Source organism: Lissotriton helveticus, chromosome 5_1 (genome assembly GCF_964261635.1).
Source record: "Lissotriton helveticus chromosome 5_1, aLisHel1.1, whole genome shotgun sequence".
NCBI lineage: Eukaryota > Metazoa > Chordata > Amphibia > Caudata > Salamandridae > Lissotriton > Lissotriton helveticus.
The window spans coordinates 303,382,329-303,399,707 of NC_136065.1; the positions used below are offsets into that span (position 1 = coordinate 303,382,329).

At 49.3% G+C, this 17,379-nt stretch overlaps 1 protein-coding gene across 4 annotated transcripts in view; it reads right to left on the reverse strand.

Moving 5' to 3' along the window:
* The window catches only part of TMEM201 (transmembrane protein 201), a 300,538-nt gene that overhangs the window by 83,903 nt on the left and 199,256 nt on the right, over positions 1–17,379 (reverse strand). For all 4 annotated transcript variants that reach the window (XM_078642297.1, XM_078642296.1, XM_078642294.1 and 1 more), the window contains exon 7: positions 4,138–4,349. In XM_078642297.1, coding sequence (XP_078498423.1) covers positions 4,138–4,349 — 212 coding nt within the window. The remainder of the gene's footprint in view (positions 1–4,137; positions 4,350–17,379) is intronic.

Consider the following 17,379-nt stretch of genomic DNA (forward strand, 5'->3'; position numbering starts at 1 on the left):
GTAAGCCTGGTTAGGGTTTGTCAGACATTTGTTTGAGATGGTCCCTACATGGTTTATAACCTGTAGTTTTGGAAGGTGACATCTCCTGTGCATATGTTTTTACAAATTGAAAAGGTAATAATCTCAAAGAGACAAGAAGGCACTCTGGATCCGCGTCCGATATTATGGAAAGAAAAGTACCTACCTCAGCGCGCAGGAGTGGCGTCTATATAGGCCCTGCACGTCAGTGCGGAGCCACCAACTGGCACAGAGGGACTGCTGAAAAGTTTCCAGATCCAGTTTGATGCCTGGGGAATAGTCAAAAGGTGAGGAATCTGCATCTAAAAGTCTATCTGAAGAGACCCGTAGTATGACAACTGGGTCAAAATCTCTCTTGTTTGACCTGAAGCAGATCAAGACTACTACCAATTGATTTTGTTTGTATAAACCAGATATTGAAGGGACCACAGATGACTTTGGCGTGATTTTATGGCAATGTAAACAACAAACCATAAAAAACACTTGCCTTTGCGTCTGTGGACTTGTGTTTGATGGTTAATGTTTCACTTGCAGCCGGATAGTCAACAAGGTCTTTTTTTCACAAAGGTTGGAGAGCGGACTGTTGACGCATGGAGTAGGTCAAGGGCATTGTGAAAGAGAGTTTTGACAGAGAACATTTCTACTTTACCTCACGCTCTGATGAGGAAGAGATATCTGAGGGAGAAGTCTAATTTTGTAGGAGGTTTATATGAAGTAGGTACAAATTTGTCTCGTCAAGATTTCAACACCATGGAGAATTCTGGGCCTTTAGGAGCCCGTTTGTCCTACCTAGGAGAACTACTCTGTATAGACTTATACCAAAAGGAATGGGCATCATTGGCTTTTATTTTCTGTAGCCAGGGGAGCCTACCCCTGCGGTCTTGGCCAATACTTTCCTCCAGGTCTTTTTTCTTAGAATCTTATGGGTCAGCTAATAGCAGGAGATAGATATTATTTGCTTTGCACAGGTACCACAGGCCTTAAATACACTCCAATTTGCCACGCTTACAAGTTATCTAGATCAAGGAAGTAACAGCGGGAGTAGTACATACAAAGCACTTAGAAAGGTTACTTCAGAAGAAACTGAGATTTATATAAATACAGTAGGCTTATCGGTCTTCAGGGTAAACAAAGCTCTGAGGCTCCCCTTTCATGTAATGTGATGCAGAAATCAGAGGTGATCTGGTAGGGTCAGGATTGAACAACTCATTGGCTGTAGTTCACGTTCTTTTCACTGAGGCTAGTGTATTACTAAAAAAATGGGTGAAGGATGTTCAGGCGTACTGTGAATTCACATTGCTATTCCAGGGTCACTCTGGAGCTCACATCTCAGGTATTGACTGAAGCTGTATTTAATATGAAAATAATAATGGATTCACTTGTCCTAATAGGGCAGGGTGGTGGACACTTGTTGGGTCCCCCTAAAGAACAAGTTATTTACCTTCGGTAATGAAATATCTGTAAGAAACATAGGTTATATATTCCTTACCGTAGAATTACCCCCAGGTGTCAGACTGGATCTGGAAAGTTTTTTCGTCAGCAGTACCTCTGCCCGTCGGAAGGTGGCGTCGGTCGGCTCTGTTTGTCGTTGGCGTCGTGGTCGCCGGGATGATGTTGCAGTAGCTACTTAGACGCCGCCCTCACGCGCTGACGTCCATTCTTTCTTTTTCCGTGCCAGCCAGCCCAGATCCGGAGAGAGACCACATCCGGAGAGAGCAGAACCTCCAGTAACTTTTTGACTGAACTTTTTGAGCGACTTTTATCAAAGTCTTTTTGAGTCCTACGACTCCTGGATGCTAGTTCAAGACTTGCGGTTCCTGTTCTCAACTGATGTTGGTTACGGATCCGCACAGTGTGTGCGCCTCTTTTGCCTGGAGCGCGACCAAGACTCCAAGTCATGCCGGTTCATGGCTCCGAAGGATTCTTGAGCCCCGGCAGTCAGCTCAGCGCCGTTCGATGTCCCAGTCGCGAGGGAGGTCGAGGGATCGGTTGCGGAGTCATTATCACTCATCCTCTAAGTCTTCGCACTCTGTGTCAGGTAAGTCGAAGCACAAGAAGAAGTCGAAGAAGCATTGTAGCTCTTCGACTTCTCCCCGTCGATCGGCTGATGCGACGAGGGATGCGGGCGGTGCCTAAAGTGCAGACTGAGAGCTTCCCTCCCTTCCCGGGAAGCGGAGCGATTCCTGCCCAGCTTTGTAAATTTTACGAGGCAATGCAGGCCCTAACCCGCCGACGCGCCTTCGGCCCTGCAGACTCTGTTGGGGTCCTAGGCCTTCTCCACCTGCGGCTCAGGCGCCCCAGTTCCCCCATGGATCCAGGCCTGGATCCAGATCGACGCCGGCTACCTTATTATGCCTCCACCGGCGCCGCTTCCTCTGCCACTGCACCTGAATTAGACGCCGGTCGTGCTCCCAGCCTTCATCCTGATGTGGATACGGAGCTGGATCCGGTGCCGAGCAAGGTTTGTGCCCCTGTTCAGCCCTGGTGTCCCTTTTAGGTCAGATTGGCACCCAGAGGATGAGGAGGAGGACTGGGAGGGGTCAGGTGACACTCTAACCGACCAGTTGGAGTATGATCCGGACTGGAGAGAGGACCTGGGTGATGCCAGTGGTCTTGATACCTCCTCTGACCTTGGCATGTTGTCTCCTCCTACCGTGGCTACGGAGGAGGGAGCGTCATACACAATAGTGTTGCGTTGGGCGGCCGAGGCTCTCAACCTCGAGCTCTTTACAGTGGCGGTCAGGACTAACCTCCTGACAGAGGTGCTTCAACCACAAGCGAGCTCTTAGGAGCCCCTGCTGCCGTTCAATGAAGCCCTCACCGATGTCCTTTGGGGCACCCGGTCTAGGCCCAACACGGGGTTCCCTTGGATAGGATGGTTGCCCGACACCACCTCCCTGCTCCGGGCGACCCCACTTTCCTCTCCCAACACCCCACCCCTGAGAGCTTGGTGATCCAAGCCTCTACCTTCAAGAGCGCATTACCTATCGTTCCACCAGATAAGAAATCCAAGCAGCTGGATCATCTTGGGAAGAAGATTTTTCTCTTCCGACTGCGGTCGGTGAACACTGCATGTCTATTCGGCCGTTATTCCCACTCCGTGTGGGACACGGTTGCGCAAGTGCTGCCTCAGTGATCGGAGGAGGTCCGGACAGTGCTCTACCAGGCTGTTGCAGCTGGGAGGGATGCGGCAAAGTTTACCTACTGTTGTGGGCTGGATACCACCGACTCTCTAGGCAGGACGATTTCCACGTCGGTAGCCTTCAACGCTACGCCTGGATGAGATAGACTGGCTTTTCAGGAGCCGTCCAGAATACCTTCATGCACATGCCCTTTGTTGGCCGTCGCCTTTTTGGCGACAAAGGGGACTCCGCTCTAGAGAGTTTTGAGGACTCAAGGGCTATGGCCAAGTCCTTGGGCCTCTCCAGCCGCAAAGAAATGTCTGAATTAGTGACAATTGGCTTTCAGGACTCATTTGGTTGTCAGGAAGGACTGACAAAGGCATGTCATTGTCATGGGCTCTTTACACTGCAGCCCAATACTCTGGCCTCTAATGCAACACCCCTTACCTTAAGCGTGGTCAAGTCCAACAGTCGGAGGCCTATATCAAGGTAGGGAGCTTCTAAATCGATTACACAAATGTTATCACATCAAGAATAGAAATTTTGCCAGTGTTATCACAACTGCACTCTCAAACTGGGATAACCAAAAATCAAAAAAGCAAGCAAGCTTACACTATGGGCATAACGGAATTAAAAAAAACATGGACAGTTCAGTGAAGAGGTGTGAGAGCACCACAATTTCTATTGTTCTATAAAAAAGCTTTCTGAACGTGTGGGCTGGGACCACGGTGGCATCTGATTTATTTATTTTACATTGGGGGACACTTGGTGGAGCCAGATAAACCATTATAGCGCAAAACTAACATATGAATGTTGAAAATGCAAGTAACAAATTGAGGAAAATGGCTATCACAATTAAATGTCTCAAAATCTGCTCTTAAACGCATGACCTATCTTTTGTGAGAACAGAATAAATACCTTCTCCCCTCTTTGTCAACAGAAGAGACCAACATCATCTTATTGAAGGAACAACATTACAAGAAACTTCGATGTATACCTGCTCTGGCCAGAGATGGGATGGTGCCGAGAGATAGCGCCCTATTCAGACGTCCACGAAGAGATGAAGGGGAGGATCGCCGTGAGGTGCGGTAAACGTTCTGGTTCATCATCTGGAGCATGCTTGGAGGAGTCAGCAGAAATTGCAATGGATCAGAGGAATCCACTGGAACAGTATTTTGAAATGGAGTCAATGAATCGCCAGAGAGAAACCTGCAAAATGAAGAGACTGGCTCAACACAACAGATGTTACCCACTGGACACCACAAGTGGGCAACTACGCAGCTGAAGTCTCAAGCCCAGGAACCTCACTTTTCTAAGACAACTGTTTGTCCATGGGCATTAAAAAGTAAAAAAAAAAACGTATAAATAAAAAATGTGGGACTACCCCCTTAGCTACCCACCCATAGCAGAAAAGAGCCCAGGTAAGCAGTTGCTACGTCATCAATATCACAGGCTAACTGGTCACACTACATAATATCGCAGAAACCCCTGCATGCCGCTGTGCACAGGACACTATGGAGGAGGGAAGAAAAGCAGATTGAAATGATGGGCAGCTTGACTGTATCAAATGAGTAGTCCCACTTACGCGCACTATGATCTTTACATAGAATTACATTTTTAAACACCAACCAGTTTCTCCCAAAACAGGAATTACATCCAATGGTTTTGGTGCCAAGTGCAACAAAGCATTATGAGAGGAGTAAAGGAGGCGTTCAAATTCCTGCTCTCAAGTTATATTAAAAGAAAGCACACTTACCTGCACAGTTTGAGTGGACACAACCCCTTGAAAGAGGCAATCTCTCCTTGGCCACAGAGAACAAAGTGTTGGCATTTATCAATTCTCTAAAGGCAGATTAAATCTATACTTGGGAGAGTTTTGCAAATTTCCTTCTGGATCCTCTCACCTGCCAAGTTTGCAATTCAGACACCTAAAGCGAATGCAGGTCTACAGGACACTGGTAAAATCAAAAATCTTGATCTACTAAATCTATCTGAGGGGGAACTCACCGATTCTTGACAATATATTGAAGATAATCCTGGACACACAATCTCATTTGGAAGGATGACTGGTGAACTCCTTAATCACATTTGGCAAATACACATGTATGGTTTTAGGGCAATCCAGAAAGGCACATGTATGCTGCCTAGGTATCCAATCAGAGACCTGTTCTTTTGCTTCATAAAGGTAACAACAAATGGACAAATTCAGTGAATAATAATCCTCTCCTGCCATAGCAGAGCATTATCGGACCACAACATAAGAAGGAAGGGCAATGCAACCAGCAGAGAAAACAGTCAAACAGCAGCAGAACTACCCCCAAAAAGCACTTTGGCACATTCATTTTAAATCCTACATTCCATGATGTGATTGATGCAGAGAAGAATGAAAGGCAACCAGACATGTGGTAAAAGCGCCAATCATAGAGAAGTACGATGGGAAAAGCAATAGAAAGGACATCGTAAAAGATTTTTAACGCCAAAAGAATAAACAATTTATTATGTGGTCAGATTCACAAACTAAAACAAAAACCATCTCTTTGATAGTGTAACAGTAGTGTCCCATCATTGCTAGATGTTGAGAATCACCGGACATGGGGCAGAAGCAGCAAATGTGCCTTGGTTATTTAAATACATTTTAAAAAAAATGGATGCCAGGGGATGCAAACAATGGACATTTTCTTTCACTGACCCACATTCCATATATGAAACGTTTGGTGCAACCCCCTTTCCTTGCGCTGTCCAATACCAGTGGCATCCAACACACCTAAGTATTTTACAACTCCACAGTTTTGTTTTAGTGAGCAGGCACAGCTGCCTTCTCCAACAAGTACCTTACTGAGCCATCCTTGGCAGTGACTAATTGAATAGGACACCTTGGTAAACTTATTAGAACTACTGCTGGCCAGCAACCTTTCTTTTTTTGTCAATACTAACAAGCATAAAAGGCTAGAAGTATGACATTGTAGGTCTTTCCACCAGGCAAATGGATTAGGCGAGTTTGCTTGATAAACTAAGCCACTGTTACGAGTTTATAACCACAGTGCTCACAGAAATAATGTGATCCTTTTTACAGCTATGAAACAGAAGAATGGAGCTAGATCCGAGGACCTGAAACTGTTAAAACTATGAATTAAAGATGTGGAAAAAGCCAGAATATGCAGAGATATCCCGCAGATAAAGAACACTGTTTCTGTTACTGTTCACATTGATGTAGCTACTTCTGAAATATATTTGTTTAAACAAATAAAGATATCAGCAATAGTTCAGGAATGTATGCCAACAGTATAGAACAAGCGTTTGCAATGCAATAGGTCTCGCAGCATTAAAGTTTGAGTTATTGGCATTGTATATGACAATGGGTTGCATTAAATTTTTAGCTAAGTTTAACTTAATGAAAGGCGAGACCTATTGCATTTTTTTTTTATTTTTTTTTTCCAAAACCTTTATTGCACTTTGCATAATACACAGCGGAATGCCTACAACCCTGTGGGCCGGCCGCTATCAGTGGATCGGTGTATACTTTAATTTCCAGCACGAAGGATATCAATACTGTAGTAACGATAAAGTCGCGACTGATCGTACCGAAAGATTTAAAAGTGCCAGTTGAGCAATTATTCAATGCATGAATTGAGGTTTTGATGTAGTTTTTTTGTTTTTTTTTTCCCTTTTTCCCTTTTAAATAACAACAACCCGTAACATTAACAGTTAGGAATGACATTGCGGTCGGACATTAATCAATGCATTTCAATTCTCTCGAGTCTCTTGGGAATATGGGAACTTGACAGCCCCTCACAGTGCGCCTACTCCATTACCCACCCCACCCGCTCCTGCCCCCTTTGGCCCATCTGCCCAAGCTCTGAGAGGGAGCCTATTGCAGCAACCCTGGCCTCCACCCCCCGCCCCATCCCGCCCAAGTTCAGCCCTCCTCACCCTCCTCATCAGATTCGACCTGATCATCTTCTCTCAGGGGTTCGCAGATGTCCCCCCTGTATTCATTCCACTTCAGCCATATCTTATTCCATTTCCCGGGGCAGGCTCGGTTGATGTATACTGCTCTCTCTGTTAACATTACCCGGTCCATGTTTAGGCACCACTGGGACTTGGTTGGCAGTTCTGCTGCCCCCCAGCGCTGAGCTATGTCGCGTTTTGCTACCATTAGCCCTGCCGTGACCCATAGTTGCTCGTATCGGTTCAAGTCAGTAGGTTCCCATATATTTAGCAAACACCTCCTCGGGTCAGGTAAAATGGAGTGATCTAGTGCCTGCGAAAGTGTGCGGAGCACTTGTCTCCAGTACTCCTGGATCTTGGGGCAGTCCCATATGGTATGAAAGAATGTACCTTCCTCCCCACATCCCCGCAGACAGTAGGGATGGGGCGCCCTGTGTATGTGATGTAGCATTTTCCTTGTATAGTAAACCCTGTGCAGTATCTTAAATTGCACCAACCGCATGCGTGCCGAAATGCCCACCTCTTTAGGGGACCCAAGTGCCTCGTTCCATTCACGTTCATCCATATCGCCAATCTCCCCTTCCCATTTCTCTTTCAGGTGTGCTGTGGGTTCAGGACTGTTATTGAGTAGCTTGCGGTAAGTGAGGGAAGTCGCCCGTTCCAGCATGTAATCGGTGAGTAGGCGATCCTCCAAAGGTGTAGAATCTGGGAGCTGAGCGCCCGCTGGAATGGCTGCATGCAGTGCGTGACGGACTTGAATGTATCTGTATAGTTCCCTGTCACTGAGCTCATATTGTTCCTGCAATCGGGCAAAGGGGATCACTTCATTCCTCTCCCATAGGTCGCCCACTACGGAAATGCCTATTGTGTCCCATTGTGCGAACCCCTTGGTGTTCCTCAGGTTGCCCAGCATGCGAGAGTCCCACAGCGGAGTCATCCTAGTAATTCTCCCTTTCAAGCCCAGTGCTGCCGTAGCTGCGTGCCATGTCTGCACCGTTATCTTTGTGGGGCCTAGCAGAGTGCGCATTTTGCGGCGATCATATAGTGGACCCAACAGACTAGCAGCTCCCAGCTGCACCCTGTCCGAATGAAATGCTGGCTCATCGTGCGGTGCGTGTAACCATTGATTAATGGGTTTCAGTTGTGCAGCCCAATAGTACAGTTTTAAATCCGGTAGCGCAATGCCCCCGCTGTACCAGTCTCTGTGTAACTTGGATTGTGCCACTCGCGCCGGGAGGTTGCCCCAGAGTAGGTTGGAGACCAGAGCCGCCACCTTCTGGAAAAACTTGGGTGGCACCGGATATGGTGAATTGTCAAGGACGTACAAGAAGCGTGGTAACGCCATCATCTTGTAGAGTGCTGCCCTGCCGAGGAGTGTTAATGGCAGGCTGGACCAAAACTCCACATCCCGCTTGAGTCTATCCAGGGGGGGCTTCAGGTTCTTGTCTGCGAATTCAGTCGGGTCCCTCGTGACGTGTATGCCTAGATATTTAAAAGATGACCCCGTCAGTCGCAGCGGGCAATCATCGTCGAGAGCTGGAGCTGGACCTCGTAACACGTAAATCTCTGACTTGGACCAATTTAGCGTGTAGCCGGAGATCTTACCGTACGTGTCACAAATGCGTAACAAGGCCGGTATTCCCACCTCGGGGTCTGTTAGATACAGCAGCATGTCGTCAGCGTACAGGGACAGACGGTCTTCCCAACCCCCGGTCCCCGGTATCCCCTTGAGGAGGGGGGAGGCTCGTATGAGAGTCGCCAGGGGTTCCAGTGAAATGGCAAACAACAGGGGTGACAGAGGGCATCCCTGTCGCGTGCCCCGCCCCAGCTGGAAAGTGCGGGAAATGTGGCCGTTCGCTACTACATGAGCCACTGGGGCTTTGTACAGCAGCCTGACCCACGCTAAAAAACGAGGTCCGAACCCCATACGTGTCAGTGTTTCGAAGAGGTACTCCCACTCCACCAAATCAAATGCCATTTTGGCATCAAGTGCCAGGATTACTGCCGGTGTGGTAATGGTGTCGGCTCTGGCCAGTATACCGTGCAACCGCCGCAAATTCATCGCTGTGTTCCTGTGTGGCATAAACCCGGACTGATCCGGGTGTATAATCGAGGACAGATGGGGCAGGATTCTCTGTGCCAGTAGCTTGGCCAAGATTTTCACTTCCGCGTTCAATAATGAAATGGGACGATAGGAGGAGCAATCCTCTGGGGGTTTACCCGGCTTGGGGATCGGTATTATAGTAGCCGTACGTTGGTCCGGTGGAAGGGAGCCCCCCTGCAAACAGTCCTCGAACATCTCCAGCAGATGCTTACTGAGGGTGTCCGGCATCGCCTGATACCATTCCATGGGTATCCCATTTGGTCCCAACGCCTTGCCTGGGTTTAGCGCCTTAATGGCCAGCTGGATTTCATCGGCTGTGATGTCCGCCTCCAGCTCGCATGACGCCTCTGGTGAGAGGGTTCGGACTTCGATCGGCGCCAAGAGCGCCTTGGCACATTCAGGTGTGATTTCGCGATCCGGGGTGTACACTTTTTCAAAATGGGTCGCAAGCAGTTCCGTTATCCGCCTCGGATCAGTGTGCGTCTCTCCCTGTTCATCCTTCAGACATTGGATCCCCCTGGAATTGCCCTCTCGTTTATCGAGCCAAGCCAGCATTTTCCCCGCTTTGTCCCCCACTTCATAAATCCTGTTCTGGGTGTCGGTTATGTGTCCCTTGACTACCAACCGTAGGTGATCATTGTACAGCTGTTGCTGTAGAGTGAGTGCGTGCATGTTAGCGGTGGAAGGGTGAGACTCATGTGCCGCGGTTCGTTCCCTCAATGTAATCTCCAGGTCGGCCAGTTCTTGAGACTGTTGTTTCTTATGACCGGTTATGGTGTTAATGGCTTGGCCCCGCAGAACTGTTTTATAGGCCTCCCAGAGCGTTGCCGGGGAGCGCACCGAACGGGTATTTTCAAGAAAGTAGTGCTTCGTGGTGCGTTTGAGTTCTTTGCTAACCAGTGGAATTTTAAAATATGATGCGTGCATGGGGTAAATGCGCTTACGTGCTCTCGTCTGTAGGGAAAGCGTCAGTGCTAGTGGTGAGTGGTCAGAAATACCGCGGGGGTGAATCACCAGGGTCTCCACATGACAAAGGGCCTCCCCCAGCGACAGGAAATAATCGATGCGGGACAGGCTGCCATGCACCGTGGAGTGAAATGTGTATTGTTGCGTGCTCGGGTGTAAGTGTCTCCAGATGTCAGTCATGCCCATGGCCGTGGTAAATCGCCGAAAGTATGTTTCCCCCCCTGTCTGGTTGGGGGAAGGGTGTTTATCTAGTTGTGGGTCTAGGACCGCGTTGAAATCCCCCCCTAGAATGATCTCACCCTCGGGGAGAGTTAAAAGGAAGTCTCCTAGTCTTGGGAGGTGGACCGAGTGCAAAGCCGGCGGAATATACACTGATACCAAATTAAAGAGTTTCCCTTCCCATTGTCCCTGCACGGCCGCAAAGCAGCCCTGATCATCAGTTTTAACTGATAGGGGCATAAAGCGTGAGTTCCTCTGTATTAGAATGCCGGACCCCCTGGAGCCGGACGTGAAAGCAGAGTGGGCCCACATCTTGTAGCCTCGTCTATCTAAGGCCTTCGTAGCTCCCCCCATCAGGTGTGTCTCTTGTAACAGGGCCACAGCAGGTCGCAGGCGCCTAATAGCAGTCAACACCAATCCCCGCTTAACCTTATCCCCCAAGCCCCTCACATTCCAGGAAACCAGGGTCAAAGGTGGGCATTGTGTATCAGAGGGAGTCACCCCCTCCGCAGTTTCGGGATAGCCAGCCAACCAGGGGTGATAGGTACATGATGTATTGCCCCAGAGATGCGTCCGTTCCATCTGCTGCGTCGTCTTGCAGCCAAGTGTTTAGATGCATCAGGGGGGCATAAAGTCACTGTCCGTTCCCAATAATGCGTTCTGATTCCTGTAAGTACCGAAACACTGCCCTCGACCCTTTGTGTACATTCCCAACAAAAACATTTCAAAACAAACCCCCCTCCCTGCCTCCCTGCTTAACGGACCTTTAACTGCCCGCCTCCCCAACTGAGCAGAGTGCTTTACCCGTCCCAAAACCAGAGTACTTGCGTGTAGGGGGGGAGAGCGTCTCCCCAGGCAGGCGGCCTCCCTGAAGGCTTTCGGGGCGGCCATGTCAGCCTCTACGTGTAGCAGCGAAAGAGATAAGTCAGTTCAGCGGTCAGCGGCTTCTCAATGCGCAGAGTCCTTGGTCGGGGTCATTCTTCCTCGCCGCCCCCTTCAAATCCATGGGAGGGTGAGGGTTCCGTTCCCTCCACTCGACCTGATGCTTGTGAGCCAGTTCTGCTGCCCTCCCCACGGTCTCGATCCGGTCTGTGCGATTTGCGCTGTCTCCCAACGGTGTGCCAACCCTCCAGCCAGTCACGGGCTGCATCAGGTGAGTCGAAGATCCATACCTTTTTGTCCGCCACCACCCTCAGCTTAGCCGGGAAGATCATCGAATATGGGAGTTCTTTGTCTCTCAGGGTCTTTTTTACCTCCAGGAACGTTCTCCGTCTCCTGGCCACCTCCGCTGTATAGTCCGGGAAGAAAGCAATCCTGGAGTTCTGGATCTGGATGGCCGGTGCCACTCTTGCGGCCTGCAGAATGGCATCCCGATCCCGGAAATTAAACAATCTGGCCAGTATCGGTCGCGGTGAGGCCCCCGACTTGGGTTTTCCTCCCAGAACGCGGTGCGCCCTTTCGACGGAGAAGAAGTTCGAGAGTCCCTTGGGCTTGAGCCGTGTTTTGACCAGGTCCTCCACATATAGGTCTAACGCTCCCGTGTCTTCTGATTCCGGCACACCTAAAATTCGGACATTATTGCGCCGGGAGCGCCCTTCCTGGTCATCCAGTTTGTCCCTCAGCAGTTTGTTATCGGCTTGCAGACGTTCTACTGCTGTTTGCAATTCGGATACATCCTCAACTAGCGATTTAGTGACCACCTCGACCTGCTTGACCCTCTCGTTCATCTTTTGGAGATCCGCTCTAATCAGGGTGACCTCCGTCGCCGTGGCACCCACCGTCGTTTGTACTTGGGCCAGAGCAGCCAGGACATCATCTAGCGTGGCCTTTCGCGCCCCCTCTGTTTCTGCCGGTTTGCCGGCGGCCTTGCGTTGGTCTTGGGGCGGCGAGTGCCTCTCATAGGCAAATTTGTCCAATTTGGCCTGGGTCGCGGTGTTTCTGGGGCCCCTGTGAGACATGGTCCAGCCGCGAAGCAAACTGGCAGCAGGAGAGAATGATCTTGCGTGGGTCGCGCTCTCCGATGGCTGGCTGTGTTTGATGGTATGGTCACCGCAGTGGGGGATGGTGTTTCCCCACTGGTGTGTAGCGGTCCAGCGTCCTCACTTAGATCGTGTACTGACCAGGTGCCAGGTCGTCCCCCAGCAAGGAGCCCCAAGGGGAGTTTGGTGGTGCGCTGTAAGTTGCGATCCACTCCAGCTGTGGTCGTCGCAGTATGCCTCTCCTCAGTATCTCCCCGTTATGCGCACCGACCAGGCTCCTGCCCCCCTTGTGGCTCAGTGCGCGTATGGCCCCCGGTGGTCCCGTTGAGAAGTCCGCAGCGCCCACTGCCCGATGACCGCAGTGGTCGCCGAATGATGCTTCCGGTCGCTGTGAGGCTTTGACGGCCGTTACTGGGGCCTGGTGTACTCCGTTTGCGTGACCGGGCAATGGCGGCACCAGGCTGAGATTGCGCAGCTTCTGTCGCACCACTGGTGAATGCGTGCGGGACCGGGGGGGTGCCGATGGGTTGCGTTGATGTGCGCCCGTGTGCTCCGGGTGACGGGAGGGGAGCCTCACGGAGGTTTCCGGATGATGCGCTCGTAGAGCCGGCGCTTCCTGCCACTCACCCCCGCCTTTGGGTCACTTCCGGCCGGATTCAGTCGCGCCTTCAGTCCGCGGCTGCACTGCTGCAGTCAGGCCCCGCTCCTCCTCCGCCTCTTGACCGCGGGATCCCGCCCTTTCAGGCCGCCGCCGTTCCCGGGAATTACAGCGATGCTTGCCGCACGGACGCTGGGTCCGGTCCGCCCCTTTCCGCCTATAAGTGTCAGGATTTAGTCACGGATGTTCGCGGAAAGCCGCCTCTGCCCAGGAGCCTCTCTAAGTTGCAGCCGCCATCGTTGGCTGCTAGCCACGCCCCTCGACCTATTGCATTTTTAATGCTTGTTATTTACTACTACCCATGAGAAAGTCCAGGGTTGGACGAAACACGTGTCGGGTGAATCATCTGTATGGCTGAAGAATCTATACTCTATATGATGGCATGTGAATAATAAAAGGAACCACTCAACTTCTTATGAATTTTGGACTTTTGGTTTGAAGAGGAGAAAATGAGGATTATTTTTGACTGCGGGCAAAAAATGTATGTTAACAAGCCATAATACTAGAAGTCTGTACATGTACGAGAGTGCTGCAATATTTACTAACTATGTAAGTATCATTGATTTTCAAGTAGCTTAAACTAGGTTTCATAAAGCGCTTCAACACCCAGAGATTTCTTGGTACTAGAATTGAGGCAGTGCAGAGAATTGCAAAGAGAAGAAAGTAAAGGGCCATGTTTTAATTACCGTTCTCAGCATTTTGAGATTTGCCAAATATTTAATCTAAACTGGGGGAATTCTCTGATGCTAACGCCAAAAATGGATGGAAGTGAAGTACGGTTTGTTTTCCACAGTTCATCACAATAAATGTTCATCAAGCTGTTCAGCGTGATGCAAAATTAACTCTGGTACGCATGTTTTTTCCAGAGGAAACTCAAATGTTAGAATGAGGGCGTCAGTGTTGTAATCTGCATTGCTCACTGTGTTCTCGTGGAATTTAGGAGGTTGTAGTTGCTCACTGTTTTACAGGTTAGAAGTATTCCAGTGTTATTCAGAAGAGCGCAATCCCGGTGAACTATGATTCGGTTATATACGCAGTTCTGGTGAGTTGTGAGCCAAGTCTGTTCCTGGTACATTCTTCTTAAATTGTTGAGCGTGTGAGTATGTATACAATAGCGTTTTTATTTTTGTTTTTAAGGAGGCCCAACCCCTCGTGCACGCCACGCCAAGCTCTGAGTCAATCGAGGATTATGTTTCCGGTGATTACTATTAGAACGCGGTCGATCGGGTTTTACAATAAATGTAGTAATGCCCTGATGAGTAGCCTTGTTTGGCTATGGGGCACGTGACTGTGCTCTCTTATGCCAAGAAGTAAACCGAACGTCCAGAAACTGTTTTGGGAATCTACAAGGAACATCTCTCAAGGTTAAGTCTAGTATGGATTTTGCTAGTTTTCAGCTTTGGCTCACAGAGGTCACGTTGTATGGAGGCAGGGCTTGTTGTCTAATTGATATACCCAATTATTTTAACTTTGTGCGTTTCTTGAACTTTCTAGATAAATACTTTACTGCTTTGGAATCTGCCCAACCGTAACAACTTTGATTGGAACATTTTTACAGTTTGTGTGATTGTCTTGGAAAAGGAAATGTGATGTTATCGATTTAGCGTTTCTCATGTAGTGCTGTGCCCTTTATTTACATTTGTCTTTCCTGTGCACTTGTATTCATTTTTCCTGCTGAGGCGAAGTGTTGAGCTCCGTGTGTGCCCTGCAAGGGGTTAACTGCAAACAGATCTCATGAGGGGCGGACCTTCGAGTCCGTGACGGCGCCCTCGAGCACACACTAAACAGTACCTGGGTCCGGGATGCCGCGGACAATGCGGGGAACAGCTGTGGACCGGCAGGGCTCAGCAGAGGCCCGGAGGTAGGTCCGGCTCGTGGCAGCGTTGAAGAGATGCGGCGCTGGAGCAGGGCCTCCGAGGGGCTCTGCGGGCCGTCGGGGGTGCTGTCTGTTGTCCGGGCGTAGGCGGGGCTCCTGGGGCAATCTGGCGGCTCTCCTCCGGTGGGGCTCTGTCCGGCCCGTGAAGGCGTCTCTAGCTGAGGCGTTACGGGCGGGGCGCCCACGTGTGTGTGTCTGTGTGCGAGGGGGGGAGTGGGGGGGCAGCACTCGTGTGTGCGTGCGCGTGTGTATGTGTGTGGGGGGGGAATCTCTCTGTATGTATGTGGCCGCTTGTGTGTGTATGCGCATGCGTGTGTGCTTCCCAGGAGACAGCGCCTGGCCGCAGCGCTCGTTCACGTGCGCGTGTCACTTTCAAATCGCCTCCAAGGTGATGCGCGCGGCCAGGACTGTCTCCTGGGAAGCACACATGCCGACAAAAGGGGCTCGGCGGAGACGCGCTTCGCGCGGCTAGCCGAGACCTAAAAATGTTCTTGCCTGCAACAGACGTTCTCCAGCATCCGAATCTTTATTACATTTGAGAAATCCCAAACATTTCTGCTAATTTGCAGGATTCTGGTACACAGAATATTAAATCTTGAATTCTTCATTAAAAAAAATAAAACAATCTACGTGACCACCTCATTTTGTTTCACGTTAATCTTTTAATAAAAACACATTAAAAAACCTACCCAAAAATAAAATCAGTAATATGTAGAGCATCAATGCTACTTACACACAGTTTTCTTTCTTTGAAATTGGAAAAAACATGAAAAAAACAATGACCCATGCTGGAGTGAGCTATTTAGATATGGGTTTGTAAAGCCTGTGGAGTTATTTGGAAGCATGCTTTTAATCAACGAACAATCAATGTCAAATGTCCCTTCAATTTACAACTGCATAAGTGTTCCTAAAGCAGTAAAGATTTACATACAGGAGTGCAGAATGCAAGTGTCACAGGTCGAACTAATATGTATTAATGCATGGAAAGCAAATACATTGCTCAGTTAGACAGTGTTTGTTCATCCCTCCTGATGAGAGTAATGCTTGCTGTGGCCTGAGAGAATAACTGACCTGCTGTAACACTATTTCTGGTAGAGACTATCTAGCTGAAGATTCCTCAAATTTTTAATAATCCCCAGGCATCAGGTTGGATCTGGAAACCTTTCAGCAGTACCTCTGCACCTGAAGGGGACGCCGTTCTGCTGTGGAAATGATGTGCAGGGCCAATATAGGTGCCACTCTTGCGTGCGGACGTCAATTGGCTTAACTGTCCGCATCCCCAGACGCAGGGCCCCAAATGCAAATTGGTTGACAGTGTGCAGATTCATAGACTTGGGAACTTAGTGGATAGAGTCGAATCACAGAAAGGGGAGGTTGCAATGGTTGTGGGGAATCTGCAGCAAGTCTACGAGAAAGACGGTTACAGAGGAGAAGTAACTTGTTCTTCCGAAAGGGACTTCTAGCCGTAGATTCCTCACCTTTGAAATAGATAACAAAAGCAATACCTTTTCACAAGTAGGTCTTTGAATGGACTCAAACTAGAAAGTCATGCAGGACAGAGAGGGCAAAAGGCCCCTCCCGGCGAACCAGACTGCCCAGGCAATAAGGTTTCAGGAACATATGACGGCACACCAATGAAGCCGCCTGGCAAATGTCTAGGACAGGGACTCTGCCATACAATGCAGTGGTGGCAGCTTTGACCCGAGTAGAACGATCACACAGCCCTTCCGTGGCTGTTTTTGGCTACGGAATACGCCTGAAGCGCACTCACATGCTGTGCCGAGGTGACGGCAATGAGGAACACGGTCTTGATGGTAAGGAGCAGTAAGAGAACCATATAGCGAGTGCCTCGAATGGAGTGCACATCAGGTATGTCGGGAATAGATTATGGTTCCATTGAGGTATGGTAAAAGGAGAAGGGGGAAAACATGTTGCTACTCTTTATATAAAAATTAAAAAATAAAAAACAAATTGCATCATAACCAGTGACTTAAACAACGAGGGCTGCTGATCTGGCAACCCTAAGAAGGTCAAAAGGAACGAAAGTAACCCATAACTGTTCCTAAAGTAAAGCCTTGCCAGGCAAGAGACAGAACAAATAATAATAGAACATCGGATAATTTGACCTGGATGGGGTGAATCTGGTGAGTACCGCACCAAGTCACAAATCGGCCCCAACTACAGGCGCATACAGTTTTCGCCACAGGACGCCTAGCTGCCAAGATGACAACCACCACCTCTGGAGGAAATTCGAAGCTGTTCAGAGTTTCTGCTCAATCTGCAATCATGAAGGTGGAGATTACAAAGGCATTGATGCAGAACCCTGCCTGGTTGCTGCGAGGGCGGATCCTCCTGGAGGGGCATCCTGATTGGAGGACATATACTCAGGCCCAAGAGTTCTGGACATTTAACTCTCCCTACCTAATCTGGAGCCACTAGGAGGACTTGAGCCTGGTGTATCCATATATTCTTTTTCTACTCTGGGAATG